This window comes from Octodon degus, unplaced genomic scaffold (genome assembly GCF_000260255.1).
Source record: "Octodon degus isolate 3935 unplaced genomic scaffold, OctDeg1.0 scaffold00053, whole genome shotgun sequence".
In the NCBI taxonomy this organism is placed as follows: Eukaryota; Metazoa; Chordata; class Mammalia; order Rodentia; family Octodontidae; genus Octodon; species Octodon degus.
In genome coordinates, this window is record NW_004524629.1 from 12,648,843 (window position 1) to 12,668,477 (window position 19,635).

General features: G+C 42.8%; 1 protein-coding gene across 2 annotated transcripts; it reads left to right on the forward strand.

Annotated features, from left to right (window-relative positions):
- Window positions 1–410: 410 nt before the first annotated feature.
- Window positions 411–19,629, forward strand: Poglut1 (protein O-glucosyltransferase 1). Of its 2 annotated transcripts, none has more exons than XM_004633325.3 (11): window positions 411–561; window positions 1,072–1,162; window positions 2,580–2,723; window positions 5,360–5,495; window positions 7,903–8,024; window positions 10,772–10,831; window positions 12,812–12,911; window positions 14,724–14,782; window positions 16,172–16,339; window positions 17,936–17,992; window positions 18,684–19,629. In XM_004633325.3, the coding sequence occupies exons 1-11, from the start codon at window positions 477–479 to the stop codon at window positions 18,838–18,840; spliced, it is 1,179 nt and encodes a 392-aa protein (XP_004633382.1). In that variant the 5' UTR covers window positions 411–476; the 3' UTR covers window positions 18,841–19,629. The 2 variants fall into 2 exon arrangements, with proteins under 2 accessions (XP_004633382.1, XP_023573413.1); XM_023717645.1 differs by lacking the exon at window positions 411–561 and adding an exon at window positions 1,000–1,018 and having other exon boundaries at window positions 1,109–1,162.
- Window positions 19,630–19,635: the final 6 nt, after the last annotated feature.

Here is a 19,635-nt window from a genome sequence, read left to right on the forward strand (position 1 = left end):
ACTGTGCTGTACTATTTGCAATTCTTCGATAGCTAACAATGCTATACACATACTCCACAACTCTAAGCTACGGAATTCAGCCAGAAGAACCGGGATGTTGTAGAAAGGTCTAGCCTAGACTCCTGTGGTCAGACCTTGGCTATGCCACTACTGATGGTGCAGCAGGAAATGTACCCTCTCTGACTTCAGATTTTTTGGCTGCAAAGAACGAGATGTTTCCAGTATGTCACAGAAAGGAAGGAATTACCATTATCGGGCGCATTTTCCTGGCACCTTACCGTCGCCTGGTTTCCTAGGAAGCCCCCGCTCCCAGCGCGGGGCGGGGCGAGGGCCGCGAGGGGGCGCGGCAAGCGGGCGGCCATCTTTGAGTAGGGAGGCCATCTTTGTGCGGGGCGCCCCCTCGCTCTGCCGCCATCTTTGTGTGGGGCAGCGCTTTCGTCGCGCGGCTCCGGGACTCCGCAGTGGGTCTGCGGGCGATGGAGCTGGTGACGAGCTCTCGGATTCTTCTCTGGCTGCTGTTGCTACTCCTAACCCCCGCGCAGGGCCGCCAGAAGGAGTCAGGTGGGCTCCGGCAGGCCCAGGCCGTCCCCCGCGCGGCCGGCGCCGGGAGGATGCCGTGGCCGCTGCGCGCGGAGCTGCAGTCCTCGGGGTTGGGACCTCGGCGAGCGTGGGCAGTCCTAGCTCCCTTGGGAAGGGGCGCGGGCGTGCGGCCAGAAGAGACCAGGAGGGTTAATATCCGTGGCTGTTCACCGATCCTTTCCATGGGGCTTAATATGAGTAGAAGGTGACGATCCGTGTCACAATTCAGTTTATCGCCAGCCTTCTTGGGCCGAGCGTTAAGCTTGCATTTCCAATTCTTAGACACTTGATGGCCCAGGCAGAGGAGCAGGCTTGATCTAAACGCTGGCGATTTGCAGAAAGAGTCTTCCAGGCTTTCGTTTCCACTAGTGGGATGGAAGGGGATTTCTGCTGGTTCGAGTCTGTTCGTGCTGGCTGCCTGCCTGCCTGATGCTAGCAAGTAAGAATGCTCAGGGGCATTTTATTGACTCTTCTTTAATTCACTTTTTGAAGGTTCAAAATGGAAAGTATTTATTGATCAAATTAACAGGGCTTTGGAGAATTATGAACCATGTTCCAGTCAAAACTGCAGCTGCTACCACGGGTGAGTTCTGGACCTGTCACTGAGAACTAAATTCTTGTCACAGAAAAATACCCTGAGATCACTGAGAGTCCTTGGTTGCAATGCTTAGAGCCAAGCATTTCTTCAAAGAGGAAAAGATCCCTGAGGTCTTTCTCCTCACTCTTCACAATGGAGATTCACTAGAGGAAGAGAGGCTCCTGGTCTGAGTGTTACCCTAATTTCCTGTGAGATTTAGTCTCTGTGAGTGGCTGTTTTCCCCATTGAGGCCTGAGACAGAATTGAGCCCAAGGGCTTCACATTGAGTTACACCCCTAGTCCTTCCTGAAGTTTTTATTTTGAGACAAGTCACTGTTCCTGGGCTGAGCTCGAATTTGTAGCTCCTGATGCCTCAGCCTCCCAGAGTGCAGGGATTACAGCCATGCACCAACTTAACCGGCTCAGGCCTATGTCTGTGTTGTGTTTCCGGTACTGTTTCTCAATGAGTGTACTCAATAAATACTGTTGAAGGAATGAAAATACTTAGTAATAAATCTAATAATTTCTTGTTGGTTATATTTAACGTATACACTTAGTCTGGGGCTTGGTGTGGTACAGAGATAACTACATACATTGAAAACATAGTTGGGCTTCTAGTCACAATTCTAATTACCAATGTGACAAGCCAAATATTTACCTTTGCTGGTCCTCAGAGTCCTCATCAGCTGAACAGAGTCCTTGTAGCTCCCTATCCTGTTGTTCTGATGCTTCAAAAGCTCACTGATGCTTATGCTACTTTGGGAAAAGTTACTGTATACTAAGCTTTACAAGAGATACAAAACAGCTTATTATCTGACTACTGCTAGCAGGCTTCTTGGGGGTATATGTATGGAGGGAGGCTGTGTTAGACTGTGAGGATGGATGGTGCCTTCTGCAGGGTTCATACACAGAGGTGTTGATAGGGATGCAAGGCTGGGAGGACGTGGATGTAGCATGGCTATCAGAGGGGAATATGGATCAGACCAGGAGGGGCAATCGAGATGGAGCCTTGTCCTGACTCTTTTTTGGCTGTGTTGTATCTTTTTTTCTGGTTTTGTTTTTAGTCTTTTTTTTTTTTTTTTGCGGAACCGGGGATTGAACTCAGGTCCTTGCGCTTGCCAGGGAAGTGCTTATTCCACTGAGCCATCTCCCCGGCCCCTGGCTGTGTTGTATCTTGATCACTGATGTTGTTTTGTTCCTTGTTCCTGCCATCTCATCCCTCTGCCTCTTTGGCAGTACTGGGGAATAAACCCAGAGCCTCATGCTAGGCAAATGCCCCCTCCCCCATGGAGGCAAGGGCCTTCTCACATCTGGAGTCCTGACCACCATTCTTTCTAGCTTTAAACTCAGATGCACTCAGGAAGTGGACAGAATGACACCACTGTCTTGGCCTGCTTGCCTCAAGGATTCCAATTCTTTACAGTGTCATCGAAGAAGATCTGTCACCTTTCCGAGGTGGCATCTCCAGGAAGATGATGGCAGAAGTGGTTGGACGGAAGTTAGGGACCCACTATCAGGTCATTAAGAATAGACTATACCGAGAAAGCGACTGCATGTTTCCCTCAAGGTAAGACTTAAGAGATAGATGTTATCCTCTGATATTTGTATCTGCAGTCTTTTTTTTTTTTAGTCTTTTTATTTATTAATTTGGTACAGAGTCTTACTATGCAGTGTGGACTTGTGGTGATCTTCCTGTCTCAGCCTCCCTAGCACTGGGATTATAGGCATATGCCACCATGCCCAGTTTTGGTGGCCGGCTTGGCACAGGGCCAGCACAGCATGCGGTACCAGGGATACAACCCAGGTCTTTGTGCTTGCGAGGCAGGTGCTTAAACTGCTGAGCCATCTCTCCAGCCCTGTATCTGCAGTCTTACTTGATACTTCTCTTAGAAGCCAACTGAGGGGGAATAACTAGCAAATCCTGTCTCATATTTCAGGGCAAATGCAAAATACAGAAATAACAAGCTCTTCTTCTTGCTTGGGAATTTTTTTTTTTTTTTACCAGCTTCTCTATCAAGGCCTTTTTCTTCTTCAGGCCTGGCTGTGGTTCTGCCCTTTTTTCTCTTCCTACACTGGCAGTAGTAGCTATGGTATACAGGCTGATGAGGTCTAGCAGGGTGAGCTGGAATGAAGGAGAAATAGAAGCCTAAGTATTTATTGAGTGTCTCTAAATCACCAAGTTGCATAGGCTGGGTTGAAACTTGTGGGTCCTCCTTCTAGACTGCTGAAATTGCAGGTGAACTTTCATATCTGGCCTAGACTTTTTGATCTTTACCAGTTGGACTTGTAAAATCATCATTTCATTGACATTTGTTTATCATTAGTATAGCTGAATACCTATGTTCACTAACCGTTGATATTTTGTAGTTATCTCCCTAGAGAGAAATTTTTTAATTAATTTAAGATAGCATCTCATTGTGCAATCTAGGCTAGTCTCAAATTTGTGATTCTCCTGCCCTAGCCTTCTAAGTGCTGGGATTATAGGTGTATTCCATCGTACCTGGTTTATAAAACTTCTGAGCAGTCATTTCCATGGTGCAAGAATTTTTTTTTTAACTGGGGATTGAACTCAGGACCTTGTGCTTGCCAGGCAAGTGCTTATTCAACTGAGCTATCTCTCTGGCCTGGTGCCAGAGAATTTTGATTAAGTCTTAGAATGTTGCCCTAGTATGTTGCTGTTGAGGACCTCCAAGAATGGGACATAAACATGCAAAACCATCAGTGTTTTTTTTCCTTCAAAGAAATCCTCAGACTGAGTAGGCTGAGGCAGGAGAATTACTACAAGTTTGAGACTAGCATAGGCTACAAAGTGAGTTCAAGGCCAGCCTGAACTACATAGCAAAACCCTGTCTGAGACAAGCAAACAGAAAATGAGAAAGAAGTCCCTGGAAGCCAGGTATGGTGGCACAAGCCTGCAATCTGCCCTTGGGAGGCCAAGTCAGGAAGAGCACCACAAATTTGAGGACAGCCTTGGCTACATAGCAAGACTTTCAAAAACCAAAAAAATCAGAGAATCCGAGGGAGTTCAGTCAGAAAATAAAGTTATAGTCCTCAGGATCATATAAACATTTTTTCTCCCTTGCAAAGCTAATTTTAATAGTGTTCTGTATTTAACTTGAAGATAGCCAATGAAAGGTTTTCTTTCTTCATAAATTATTTAGGTTTAACCTAGGGCTGGGAGTGGTGGCACATGTCTGTAATCCTAGCATTCATGAGGCTGAGGCAGAAGGCACTCCATGAGTTTGAGACCAGCCTGGGCTACAAAGTGAGCTCAAGGCCAGCCTGAATTGCATCGCAAAACACTGGTCTCAAAAACAAAAAAAGAATAAAACATGCTTAACCTAGAAATAAAGATGGTGTCTGTGTTAATTGGCTTCCTATTATTTAAACAAAATCCTTGAGCTATTTAGCAATAGGAAGGATTTACTCTGACAGAGCACATGTTTCTTGGGCCCTATTGCTTTTTGCCTGTGGTGAGGCAGCATATTGTGGCGGGAATGCATGGTGGAGCAGGTTCCTGGTGTCATGGTAGCTGGGAGGCAAAAGAGAGAGCAGGATCCCATCATGGTGTCCCCATGGTCTCCTACAATGGTCTCTCCCCATGACTTAGCCTCCCACTAGGCTCTACCTCTTGCATAAGTTTTCCACCACTTCCCCATAGCACCACGCAGAGGACAGAGCCTGTAACATGTGGGCCTCCTGGGGACATCCCAGATCCTAACTATAGCAGTATGTTTCTGAGAAACAAAGCCTGAGGAAGACAGACACGAGCTATTTCAGTTCCTATTAAAATGCATGTCTTGCCTGTTAAACTGTCTGTATAGGGGAAATAAAGAAAAAACTGGAAATGAACAGAGAAGTGGTAGGAGTAACAATAATATTCCCTTCAAAGCTAAGGTGATTTATTGGGAAAATATTATTGTGTTATAACCTGAAACAGCTTAGCTGTAAATGGTAACTTACAGAAAAATGGACCAGAGGGCCAGGGAGATGGTTCAGTAGAATAAGCGCTTCCCTAGCAAGTACAAGGGCCTGAGTTCAGTCCCTGGTTCTGAAAAAAATAGAAGAAAGAAAAACGGACCAGGCTGTTTAGCAGCATTGCTTTCTGAACACTGGCTTATGTCACTTTAAGACAGGATTGGAACCTTTCATTGTCCTAGAGCCTGCAGGGAACCACTGTGGTGACTGTTTTCTGGTTGGCAGGTGTAGTGGTGTGGAGCACTTTATTTTGGAAGTTATTGGGCACCTCCCTGATGTGGAGATGGTGATCAATGTGCGTGACTATCCTCAAGTTCCTAAATGGATGGAGCCTGCTGTCCCAGTCTTCTCCTTCAGTAAGGTAAACACATGAAGGTGGAGGGAACAGCTGGTGGTCCTTTAGGGTGCTAGCAAGAGATTATCATCCTGAGGTAGCTCGTGGTGGATAGGGGTAAGGACAGAGCCTGAGGTCCAGGAGTGGGTCTATGTCTCTGTTAGGTCACAGTCAAGCAGTGAGACTCAAGGATGTATAAGTAATGCAAGTTGGCTTAAGTGCCTGTAAGACTGGGGGTGGAAGCTAGGAACTAAGAGGCCTTAGAACCCTGCAAGGCCTTTAGGTGGGGCTCTGAGGTCCTCCAGAGCCTACAAGGATCCAAGAAAGATCACGACTTTGGAGTTAGGGAGTGCCCTTGCTCCGAAATATTTGTAGAGCTAGGAAAGTAGAATGCTTGCCTAGATAATGCAAATGATATTTTGATCTTTCCTATCTATCACCACATCCCAGGGGTCTGGCAGGGCTAAAAGTACACCTGATGGTGCTAGATAGCTCCACATGGTTTGGCCCAGGCAGTGTATTGCAGAGATACTGGGATAGTCACCATGGAAGGTAGCAGTAGCTGAGACACACCTATGGGCTTAAAGATGTTGAGCACTGAATATCTTGACAGTCTTGGTATATGTGGATGGTGTACTGACAGGGATGGGCCTTGGTTCCCCAGAGACCAGGTATGGAAGCGTTTGGGGGTGAAGACGGTGAGGTTAGAAGACAGAGGCTGGAAGGTGCTGTGGGGGAGAGTAGATTTAGGGAAACCCTCCATGGATGTTGGGAAAAGGAACCCCATCTCTGACTTGGTTTTTCCAAAGCAGAGAGCCCTTTAATTCCCACTTTTTCTTTATCACAGTTTACTTTCTCTCTAGACTTGTTTATTTCCTGTGTTGCAAGTGGGCTGAGGCCACATTTGTATTGCATTGCCTGTGGTTTAGCCTCATTTCTCAAAAGTGCTTGGTCCCATTGTTTGTCATGAAACTCCCAGAAGAACAGCTAGAGGCTCCCATGTAAGTCAGTAAGGACTTTGTGTCTGTTACTTAATCTGTTGTTTGTGTGGGTCATGAAGTATAACCGTCAGTACACTTACTTTCCTTTCATTTTTCTCTTCCATTTCACTTTTTAAAATCAGTGATGTCTAGTTTCCAAGGAAGGATTTTAGCCTGTCAACCTTCCGTTTAACATCCATTAGGTAGGAAGTACTAGATGGGTCACATGTTTTTAAGGTTTAGGAGAACTCAAACAGCATATTGCACATGTATTTGCAGTGAAGAAACAGTAGCGAGACCAACATCTCACTGGCCAGATGTTGAATAAAGATGACCATGAAAAGCAACAGATGATGTCACACTTTCCTCATAAGACACCTGGAAATGTACTTTTTCCTTATTGGCCCTTCTTAACCCATCAGTGAGTCACCAAGCATTTGCTGCCCAATCAGTGTGAACTTAATAGTGCCACAGTGTTAGGTACCACTACTTAACAATTACTGAATACTTACTAAGTACCAGATACTGTCCCAAGTTCTTACATGTGTTAAGAATTCATAAACTAAGCTAACAGATAAATGATATTGATATTATTTCCCCCAATACCATGAAAAGGAAACAGAAGTATAGAGAGATTCCAGAGAGAATTCTAGAATTCCAGAGATATGGAGTTCATTTTCAGACTCACATGATCTGTTTGAAGAACCCACACTCTTTTTCGAACTCAGGACCTTGTGCTTGCCAGGCGGGCACTGTGCCACTGAGCTATATCCCCAGCCTCCAGTCCCTCACTCTTGACATTACATTGTATTTCCTAGTGCATGCTCTCAAAACAGCCACTAGATGGGGCATAGTGTCATATGCCTGTAATGTCAGCACTCTGGGAGCCTGAGACAGGAGGATGAGGTGTTCCAGGCCAGCCTGGTGACTTAGTCGCTTAATGAGTCTCTGCCTAACTATAACAAAGAACTCTGGGGTTACAGCTCTGTGTAAAAGCTGAGTACCTCCACAAACCAGACAAATGACAAAACAAGACAAAACACAAAAATCAGAAAAGCCAAAAAGCATGGTAGGAAATAACTAAGAATGAGCAAAGCAGTGGAAACTCCAAGGGTAATCACAGGAGTCATTAACGAGGAGAGAACTCATGGTTTTTCAGAATTGGGCCTATTATTTCCCTAAACTAAAAAGCTTAAGGATGTACATCATACAGTAAAACAGAATTTTGAGGAACTAAACACACTGAGCTTTACTATGGCTCCAAACTCTGGGATTTGGTGAGCTTAACAAAGTTTCACTTTATGGTCATTTTGGTGTTCTAATGTGTAGATTGCAGAATCAATGCCAGTACAGTTGGCATTAGAGCGGGGCCTTTCCTCTTACCCTGTGTCATGAGTGCAGTTTGCCTCTTGCTCTGTTCAAGACTTACAACGGCCTTTCTTTCCCTTATGAAGACGTCAGAGTACCATGACATCATGTATCCCGCATGGACATTTTGGGAAGGGGGACCTGCTGTTTGGCCACTTTATCCTACAGGTCTTGGGCGATGGGACCTCTTCAGAGAAGATCTGGTAAGGTAGGTCCCATAGAGAGGCTTTATTTCTCCTGTTCTGTGGATTTTCTTGAACTAAAGAGTAGAATAGGGGCAATATTTACCTGAAAGTAACTGACTTTTAAGTTAAAAATAAAAGATAGAAAATTGTTTCTAGCCTAAAGAATTTTGAGCATGTATTTATTTATTTATTTATTTATGGCAGAACCAGGGATTGAACTCATGCCCTTGCGCTTGCCAGGGAAGTGCTTATTCCACTGAGCATTCTCCCTGGCCTTGAGCACATATAAAAAAAGCATTTCCATACTTACCAACAGGGCAGAAGAGTCTTTCCTAAACCATCAGCAGCGCCCTTGTGGGGAAGGTGATGAGAGCTTTTAGATTTATTTTTTAAATTTTCTTCATTGTAAAGATTCTCTAGGTGAAAAATGGATGGCCACGATGTGGGAGGAGGTGGAAAGGTCCTTGGAAGAACATAAATATACTTGATCCTTGATAACTGAGTGCGTTAGGTAGGCATAATGGGGCGTGGTGGTCTCTTAGTTATCTCCAGCGCCTGTTCACAGCAGTTTGAGGTTACTGGCACACACCTATAATCCCAGCTCAGAAGGCTGAAACAGGAGGATCACTGAGTTGCAGGCCAACCTGGGCTAGTAAGACACCGTCTCAAAAAAACCAAAAAGCAAGTTAAATGCGACCTTAATTTAGATCTTCTTTGTGACTGAAATGTACTTCGACTTGTGGACTGACTCCTACCTGGCATGATCTCAGCGTGTAAGTGGTGCGCTCATTTAAGCTATAGTTATGTGCATTTTACAGAAATGATTTAAGAAGCATTAGTACTTGATTAAACCAAGCCTGATGGTGTGTGCTGTAATTTCAGCACTTTGGAGGCCGAGGCTATATGTTAATTTTTGTGTGTGTCAAAAAAAGATGGAGGAGTAGTATAGTAGGGAAAATATAGTTTGGTGCAAAGACTCTGGGTTCAAGCCATAAAACAAAGTCAAACCAGAATCCCCCCCCCCAAAAAAAAAAAAAAATCAGCACTAATGCTTAACTTCTGGAATATATCCCATGTTAAGTCTTCTCTGGGAAAGACAGCAAAAACTTAATTCAAATTTCTGTGAATATGTATCATTTCTCCAAGGACAGCTGGAAGTTTAAAGACTAAAGAGTGCACCTGCTTCCTGAAGAATCAGAGAGCCCCGTCCCCAGGAGCAGCCAAAGCCCTGTGGGGAGATGCAAATCTCTTCCGGCAGCCACAATTTGGAGAATTTTTAAAATGTAACCATGTCTCATATTTTGTACAACCAGATCGACAAAACATCTTTGTCCAACTGTTTATTTCAGGGGATTGGGAGTGAAGCCCAGAGAGTCAAGTGACTTATGGAAGATCAGCAGCAAACCTGGGCTTGTGGTCCGGGGTCCTGAGCACGTTGTCCTCTGTACTGTGCAGGCTGATGCTGCCTCAGGCCTCCTGATGTTGAAACCACTAGCTCACACTCGCTTTTGGCTTTGAACATAATTTTAAGGAGGTAGAGGAATGAGTCTTTAACTACTTTCTTTTTTTTTTTTTTTTTTTTAAAATATATTTTTTTTTTTTTTTTTTTTTTTTTTTTAATTTGCATTGGCCTTAGGCATTTGGTTATTTATTCAGTGGAACGTGGGATACACCCAGGATCTTCACCCTGAGGTTTCTTGTTTATTTATTTATTTCACTAATAAAAAAAATTGTATTTATTTAGAAGCATTCAGAATGTCAACAAAAGTTACAACTTTTTTTTTTTTTAATTATGGAATATCCAGTTAACAGAGCAACAGTTACTTTGAATAAATTGCATCAGAGACAACTGAAGATGAAAAACTACCATCCTCATGTATAACTAATTTGCACTGAGCACCAACAAGAACCTGCTTTAAATTTCCATGCCACTTTACAGCCCCTGTACTGTATGAGGCCAGGTTAGTGGCTATTGAACAGGACAGGGCTATCTAAACACACATCGGGTAGTGTGTGTTAACTATAGAAAAAGAAAAAGACACTGTACAGTTTAAAAACAAATCTTACACAACCTTTACATCTGTTCCTTATTTATTTACTTAGTATTTAGTGCAACGTGTACAGGGTCTCACTGCACAGATTGGATTCATAGTGATCCTCCTGTTTTCAGCCTCCCAAGCGCTAGGATTATAGGTGCACGCCACCACGCCCAGTCTCAGTTGCCATCTCAGCACACCCTGGGGGTGGGGCCGGCACAGCACGCCTGGGATCAAACTTTTTTATTTATTTATTTATTTTTTAACGTTGAATGAGGGTTTTGCTCATTTGCCTTAAACACACCATTTAGAGTTCAGGAGCTTTTCTTTCGGTAAATTAATGTTGTTAATTTATTAGTGGGGTGGGAGATTTGTCGATATTTCTAGAAAGCCCCTCCAGAACAATGAGCTGATAACAAAAGGAATTATAAAGCCCTTTAGACTTGTTCTTTTTACTGACCTTCATCAGATTTAGTTAAAAATATAGCCAGGTATGGTGGTGCCAGCCTGTAATCCCAGCACTCATGAGGCTGAAGCCCGAGGATTACCATCTGTTTGAGGGCACCCTGGGATATGTAGTGAATTCAAGACCAGCCTGGACTACGTAGTGAGACCCAGCCTCAAATAAGTTGAACAGATGAATGAGAATCCCTGAGCTGATCTTCAGAAATGGTTAGAACATATCCTTATGTAGTTGAAAATACATAGAAACTAATCAAAACCTGTATTTTTAGGTCAGCAGCACAGTGGCCATGGAAAAAGAAAAACTCTACAGCATACTTTCGAGGATCAAGGTGATTATTTTTTGTAACCTTTTACGAAAGTATTCTTCTAAGCCATGCATGAAAACATAAGTAATCTTGAGAGTACAATAAACTCTGTGGTTCAAAGAGAAAGCTAATTAAGAACTAAGTGTGGAATCACAGAATCTTACATTAGAGAAGATTTCAGTGATTTGCCTAAATCACTCTGACGAGAACCGAAATTCAGAGGCGTTCACCAGATGCTCGAGCCTGTGGGTGAGCAGGGCAGATGGGGCCTTCAGGCTCACCGTTTCCTCAGGGTAGCCTGTGCTATCCTGTGGCCACTCTGCTGCTTGCTGCTGCTGGGGAACCAGAATCGTTTCCAGGCCTCCTGCTCCTTTGTCCTGTAACTTGAAGCCCTTTGGCCACATGGCTGCCAAACAGTGCTTAGCAGACAGCCGGAGGCTGGTGAGCATAGGAAGGAGAGGGAATGTGTGAGAAGAAAGGCCGGGTGTTATGGCACAGGCCTATAATCCCAGCATTTGGGAGGCTGAGGCTGGAGGATTGTTGTGAGTTAGAAAGTGAGCTCAAGGGTGCAAAGTGTACTCAAGGCCAGCCTGAACTGCATAGCAAGACTCTGTCTCAAAAAGACAAAAGGAAAGAAGGAAATGCAGAGGGAGTAGAGACACGGTCCTGTTCAGTGTTCTGTCCCTGCTGCAAGAATAGTGCTGGCCTAGAAGCTAGATATATGGTATATAAGGGACAAGTGAACAGAAAAGACCATGCATGAGAAGAAAGGCAGGTGTGATGGTGCACATCGTCATCCTAGCACTCTGAGAGGCTGAGGCAAGAGGAGCACAAGTTCCAGCCTATCCTGAGCAACCTAGAGACTTACTGACACCCTGTCTCAAAGAATAAAAAAAGGCTGAGGGTGTAGCTTAGTGCAAAGGCATTGGGTTTAATTCCTAGTAGTCGAAAAAAAAAAAAAAAAGGTAGGGGAAGAGTTTGGGTGGGGTGAAAAGCCTTTTTTTTTAGACAAGGTCTCGCTATGTAGAGCAGGCTAGCCTCGAACTCTTTTATGTACCTCAGCTGGCCTTGAGCGCACGGCAATCTTTGCCTCAGCCTTTCAAGTGCTAGAATTATAGGCATGTGCCACAAAACCCAGCAGCTTTTGCAATTTTTTTTGTTTTTTGTGGGTACCGAGACTCGAACTCAGCACCTCTTGCTTGCCAGGCAGGTGCTATACCACTGAGTCATATCCCTGGCCTCCTTTTGCAGTTTTTGTGTGAACTGTTTACAAGCTTGGGCAGGAAATTTTAGGTTACATATGGTCCTACTACTTAGTGTTCCTAACTTTTCTGATTATCAGCTCTTGAGACCACAGAGTTTTAACTTAGGGTTTATAGCTGGTCTGCAGGAGTTTTAGGACTCCTTGAAATTAAATGAAAAGATATGTATTTTTCAGATTCTCAGGGGATCCATAACCCCTCATATGTCAAGACCCTGTGCTATGTAGCTAGTTTTTTCCACATAACAGTTTCAGATTTTAAAGCCTTTCAGTTGTTTTGTTTTATGTCTTAAATATTATGCTGGACTTCATAAAGCGTACGTAACAAAGGTCATGTTGCTATTTTGGTGAGTGGTAATTACCTAGTCACATAGCTGTGGGCACCAGTGATGACAGGATCTGCATGAGCTTTCCTCAAAGGGAAGGCTACATGAACTTTCCATGGCATGCATCTATAGAGACCAGAACAGCACATCTTCTGAGACCAGATGCTAGCTAAGAAAAGCTAGCGCTCTCTCCCTAAAGGGTACAGTGCAGCCAGCCCACACTCCCTAGGTGCTGCAGTACCCGCTATCTCCCCACTGCACCCTTTGGGCATGGCAAGCGTGGATAATTCAGAAGCCAGTGAATTATCCATCTGTGCTGGAAGCCATTGCCCAAATCCTGGTCTACTCACCTTTCAGTTATGGGAACAGTCTTAGAGTATAGGCCACATAGTTATGTGTCCTCTGCTTCTTTTATAGGACAAGTCCAGAACGGGATCCTCTCATTCTTCTATCTCGGAAAAATCCAAAACTTGTTGATGCAGAGTACACCAAAAACCAAGCCTGGAAATCTATGAAAGTAATCAGCAAACATCTGAATAGAACTACAGCAGTGAACATTCTCACTCAGAGAACACTGCCACCTGGGTAGAATCTGAAGTTGGGTTTTCTCTCAGTGGTGAGATAAATGTTGACAGAGCAAGTTCCACCACCCAGTATGAGCACAGAAGTCAATTCTTCTATTTCAGACATGCATTCCTTTTCTGGCCATGCTATGCCAACTATATTATACCACTATGGAGGTTTAACCAGAGGTCAGAAGCTTTTCCTGGGAAAGCCAGATAGGGAAGACTTCATTTGTGTAGTCCGTGTGGTCTCTATCTTAGTTATTCTCCCCTGCTGTGGCAGGGTGAAAGCAGCCGGAGGGAACAGGTAAACCAATAAGCACACCTCTTTCCTAATAAAACTTTATTTATGGTTACTGAAATTTGAATTTCATGTAGTTTTCACAGGTCATACATAAGGTACTTCTGCTTTTTTTTTGAAAATGGATTCTACAAAACCAAGTGGTGCATTGGATCTGTCCTGTGAGTTGCCATTTGCCAAACCCTGGTTTAAACTAAGGGTTCTTAACTCCAGCTATAATAGTGCAACCAAAGAGCTTAAACAGTGAATCAAATGAATCCATTCCTAGAAGGCCAGGAATCTTCAATTTTTAAAAACACCCCAAAGGATTCTAAGGTGAAGCCAGAAATTGTGTCTTTTAGTCTAGAATATGTGTCTGTCCTCTTGTCACATTCCCACCAGCTTGAACCACTGGTGGAACATGCATGACAGTCCCATCAGTAGGAGTTTTATAATTTTATTTGTAGAAGGGCAATAAAAGCATTTAAATCTGTCTGTGCCACCAATGGGACAGCTGTGCATGTACCGCCAGTGGCTCAAGCCACCTGCAGCAAGACATACATTACTGCCTCATTGTGAATGTGTTAAATCTATGGTTTACTGTCTTAATTAATGAACTCAAAGCCCTAAATTCCCTCACATGAAATTTCCATGTCATATGAAGATGCTATAAAAAAAGGTTTCAACTTCTTGAGGAAGAATTAAATGTATCTGATAAGTATGTATCGTTTGATACAGCTTTGAGCAAGTGAGTCTAAGAAACTGTTCAGTTAAAGTACAAAAAATGCATTTAGCATGCAAATTGTTAGTGTTTACTTAGGGGCAGTAAAAGCCAAGGAGACGAACTGCCCTTGTCAAGCTCCCTATCCCCTAGAGAGGGTGGGATGTACATGGGTTTCCATTCAGTGCCCCCAGAAGCCAGCTCAAGAACTCGGGGAGTGAGCCAGAGAGAAAACTAACAGATGCAGTTGGTTGCTACCAAGTGGGAATAGTTTCCAGATCTTGCTTTGTATTTTATCTAAGAAAAATTGAAACTTTGTATTTCTCTAAGAAGTAATCCTGCCACATATAAATATTGGTAATGATTTTAATACGTTTTTAACTGCCTTCCATCCCCAACAAAGTTTGTGTGTGTGCTGTCCTCCTGAGTCCAGCAGCCAGTGTTGTATGTGTAGTTACCCACAGTGAGGTGGGTTGCAGGTTGTGCCCTCTTGAGTTCAAAGCATGAAGCAGCATGGCTTCTGGTGAGCTTAAATTCTGTTCAGACAGCCCCACGTTAAAGTCGTAAGGTCACATGATGTTCAACAAGTTTCTAAACTTCTGAAAACCTTGACTTCTCGTCCACTTGTTGAGAATAATAACACCCCCAGCATATGTTTAGTATGAGGCTTAAATGAGTTATTAAAAGTTTAATAATGTTTACTATGCATGGGTTGCTCAGAAACGCTACTACTACTACTAATACCAATGACTTTTTTACTTAAAGGATACCTTGGGAAAACCAGCAGCTAAAGATGTCCATCTTGTGGATCACTGCAAATACAAGTATGACTTCCTGAGCTCCTGACTCCTACTTTCCATATTGCTTCTGAAATAGCTTCGCTTTGGATGAGAAATTTAATACTAAGATCTGGCATTAATTCATTTAGCTGAGGCTCTACTATATATCGACCTGAGTTCTATGGGAACTATGGAAAGGAATGAAAAACTTCCCTGCTTCTGGAGAGCTCACCATTAATTAAAATGTTGGGATATTCTTTTTCCATATGCTGCCCATCCAAGAGTTGAAATGAGGCTAAGTATTTATCAGGTTGGGGCCAGGGTGATAGCTTAGAATAAGCACTTGCCTGGCAAGTGCAAGGTCCTGAGTTCAATCCCTGGTACCGCAAAAAAAAACAAAAACAAAAACAAAAAAAGTCTAACTATTTATTGGGTTAAGATAATGAGGGGCTGAGTATGTAGCTCAGTGGTACAGCCTTGGGTTTGAGCTTCAGCATATATGTGATGTGTGATTCATGTGTGCCAGGACTAAGATTGTGTTAAGCACATAAGCACAGGCATAGAGGGCATGATGGTGGGATTCAGAGATAAGAATGCTGATTATACACCCACAACTGTAGGGTAAGGGTAATTGTTTGGAGACAGAGATGCATGTGTAAGAAATGCTGAAAAGAAAATGTTACTGTTTTCTAAGATAGTTTTTATGTTTGTTTTTTGTTTGTGGAAGGTGAGGTAAGACAGGGTCTTACTATGTAAGTAAGGGTGGCCTTGAACTGACTGTACAGCCCAGGCTGGCTTTGAAGTCATGCCAGTTCTCCTGAATCCTGGGGTTGTAGGTCTATGCCAGTGCAGTGGACTAAGATAGCCTTTTTCCACCTAGCATTTCTTTGAAGGTTGATGAGGTTATGTCTCTTTCCCCTTCACTTCAGAGAAGGAGGTAATGTCCAAGAAAGGATTGTCCTTGACCAGATGGGATGTCCTTAGTGGAGAAACAAGACTTTGGAGGCTGTATCTAGTTACAGATGCTAGGCATAGACAGATAAGCCTATGAAGTTGTTTTCACTCTTGATTTTTAATGTGCATCATTGAACATTCCTGTTTTTTCTTAAGTATGTTCCAAATCCACAACAGTCTATTATTTCCTTCTGGGCTTTGTAATCTTTCCACGCACCACACAGCTTCTGAACTTACCTAGAACTGTCTGGAAAAAGTGTCCCTCTTGTTTCTTAGCTGACATTCCCACAGCAGTGTACAGCCCTAGTCCTGGAAAAGCAAGAAGTTTATAGTGACCCTGTAGAGGCATACTGATGAGTCCTGCCAAACTGCAAATGAGAAGGAAGGAGAGGAATCACAAGAGGGGGGAATAAGAAAAAAAAAGATTGTATTTGTAGCAGCAGGCATAAACTATACAGGTATTTTGTTCTTTTTTTCCAGGTATCTGTTTAATTTTCGGGGTGTAGCTGCAAGTTTCCGGTTCAAACACCTCTTTCTATGTGGTTCGCTTGTTTTCCATGTTGGCAAAGAGTGGATAGAGTTCTTCTATCCACAGCTGAAGCCATGGGTTCACTATATCCCAGTGAAAACAGATCTCTCCAATGTCCAGTAAGTACCTATCTTTCAGTTGAGTCTCGAAGGACCCTGCAGTTGGCCGCAGTGTCCAGCCATTTAGGACATTTACTCTTGATGTTTCCCAGTGACTACTTTATTCCCACTTACTTGGTTTGCACATATTATATAGTGTTGGATTCCTTCCCACACAAGCTGTGAGTGGGATTGAATTCAAGAGTGCTTTAATCCTGGTTCCAGTTAATATTCAGACATTATAAAGTAAAAAGGGATCCAGTCTTTCAAAGACCAAAGATAGGGCTATTTCATCCTGCTATGTTATCAAGTGGGATTTCAGCTATAACATGAAACTTACCCAAGGAAAGCTTACATTACCTCTCATGATGGGAAGATACTGGGAGAGATACAGTGAGGCAAAATATGTGAATCCCATTCCTGCTTCTGGGGCCAGCACAAGAATTTGGAAACAGAGTCTGTACATGGTAATGTGTGCCTGTGACCCCACTACCTGTGAGGCTGAGGCAAGAGGATTATCCGAGGTTAAGGCCAGCCTGAACTATATGGTGAGACTCTGTCTCACAAAAACAAAACAAACAAAAAGAATTTGGAGACAAATGGAAATGATTTTTTTACTCTTAAGTTTTAGTATATCACTGAACATTTCTATTTTTTTCTCAAATATGTCCAAAATCTATAATTGTGAGACAGGGTCTTACTAAGTTGCTCAGGCTGGGTTCAAACGTGGAGTCCTCCTGTCTTGGCCCCCATAGTACTAGGATTGCAAGCGTGTGCCACCATGCCCTCTAGCCTACGCTGTTTGTTTTTCTGGCCTAAGCTTTTTTTTTTTTTTTTTTTTCCTGTAATCACCCTAATATCTTTTTTTTTTCAAAGTTTTATTGATAAACAGATAGCAATGAGACAGTTTCAAATCAAATTGCTAGGACAGTTTCAACAAATATTACACTGCATATATTCTTCTTAGTGGTTAATTGCTGTACAAGATGTGGACTTGTGATCCTATTTACAAACCCCATTAGAACAAATCATTCTATTCATTAAGAGAATGCAACTATATATCTATCCCAACCACTTTGAATACACAGATACAAAATGGACATTCATCGGTATACCCCATTTTTCCTAAGTTCCGTTATTGAATATTATAGGTGTGTAAACTCAGCAAAACATTCTAAAAGAGTCCAGTAACCCATAATAGCATTGGGTCTTCTGTTTAACTGGCAATGTCAGAAATTATTGACCTGAGTCCCCCACAGCTCAACTTAACAGCATGGCTTTATTTCCTATATTTCGTCTTCATACTTTTCTACTGGATGGTTAAGACCAAGGTAAAGCAGGACCTATGCAACAAGAGTTGTAGCTTTTTGGTCTGAGAAGATCAGTGAAATGCCCTCAGGATTTATCCTGAGATCCTGTACCTCAGATTGTAGAACCTTTGTCAGTGCAGCCATGTGGATGAGTCACGGCCATTGCTTGGCCAATGTCACCCTAATATCTTTACCTTAAAGAAATAACATACTGTCCACATGACTAAAGATAATTAGTGGCCTTTCTGACTTAGTATTAATGAGTTTTATATACGTTTCAGAGTCTTAATAATTCTTTTCATTGTAGGGAACTGTTGCAATTTGTGAAAGCAAATGATGATATAGCTCAAGAAATTGCTGAAAGGTAAGCTGTGTTCATTTTCCCTTTTTTTACTTGGTCCCTCCTGTTTTTGTTTTTGGAGACAGGGTCCACTATCTAATCCAGGCTAGTGTTGAACTCACTATGTAGCCCAGGCTGGCCTCAAACTTTTGTCAGTCCTGCTTCCTCAACCTCCCAAGTGCTGGGATTACAGTTGTGGGCCACTTCACCCAGTTTGCCATCTCCATTTTGCCCTAGCTAAAGTTACCTGAATATTGTTACCATGATAATATCTATACCTTAGTCTCCTGACAGACAATTCAGAAATAAAACTACCTGGGGAGGACTGGGGAGATAGCTCAGTGGCTTAAGCGCCTGCCTGGCAAGCCCAAGGTCCTGAGTTTGATCCCTGGTACTACAAAAAAACCCCAAAACTACCTGAAGAAAAATATGTACACATTCACATATATATCCCAAGCTGTGGAATTTTGAGGTAATTAAGTACTTTTGATGAGCATTGGGTGGTAATCTGTTCGTTTTTAAGGGAAGAAATACTAAGTTCTATTTCTAAATGCAAGTATTAATATTATAATATAGAGCTAAGGGTCAAATGAGTCAATTGAATATTAAATGGTCTGAATAGGGCTTGGTGTAACTCAGCTGACTGAAATGTAAACTATTATTTATTATTATTAAATTCTGTGCTTTAAGATATTCTTGGTAATCTTTCCTCTAGGGGAAGCCAATTCATTATAAACCACTTGCAGATGGATGATGTCACCTGTTACTGGGAGAACCTCTTGACTGAATACTCTAAATTCCTGTCCTATAACGTGACCAGAAGGAAAGGCTATGATCACATTATTCCCAGAATGTTAAAGACTGAACTGTAGCAGTCACAGGACCAGAGTCCTTTGTGGGGCAGCAGAGCTCAGCTCTCCTGTTGTGAAAAGCTTCCTGTGAGCATGGCTCCTGTAACTTGAACACCCTTGATTAAGCCAAACATCTGGTTTTCTTCATGCTACACCCACAACAAGCCTTGAGGAAGATCTAACGTGAGTGTGATACGCAGATAGGAAGCACTCTGACTTGTGCTGAATAAGGACCAGAAATCATGAGATGTGGATTTTGAACTGGATTTTACCTTATTTTCTAATGATAAGTCACAGCTTGTGCCTCGAACCAGCTACGTGTGTATGCTCATCACTGTGAAATCAAGTGTGTCCGTGCAGTGATGCCTGTGTCCCATCCCTGGGATCTAGTACCACTCATCTTCACAGTTCTTAAGTTATTCTAGGTTGCATCTGGTCCTTTATGTTAAAGTAGAAATCCTGTGGGATTTTGGAAAAATACCTGGGCCTCATTTCCTGAAAGGCTTAAGGAAGCAGTAGCTGTGTTACACAGTGGTGTAAGAGCTCTCTTTGCAAAAGCGTAAACTGTGGTACTCTGGAGGTTTCTATAATGCCACCTGGAGAAGGCCAATTGCATGAGTAATTATTGCAGTTGTATTTCAAGTTCCTATTCTGTGCTTTCACTCCCTTCATTTTATTGTCTCTCTGAAGGACAAAAAAAAAAAAAAAAAAAAAAAAAAAAAGACAAATACTTGTTAATTTAGGAAGTGGTCTTGGCTCTTTATGAGAAGTCTTCCTAAAAGACCAACTCTTCGTACCCCTTTGTACACCTTACCG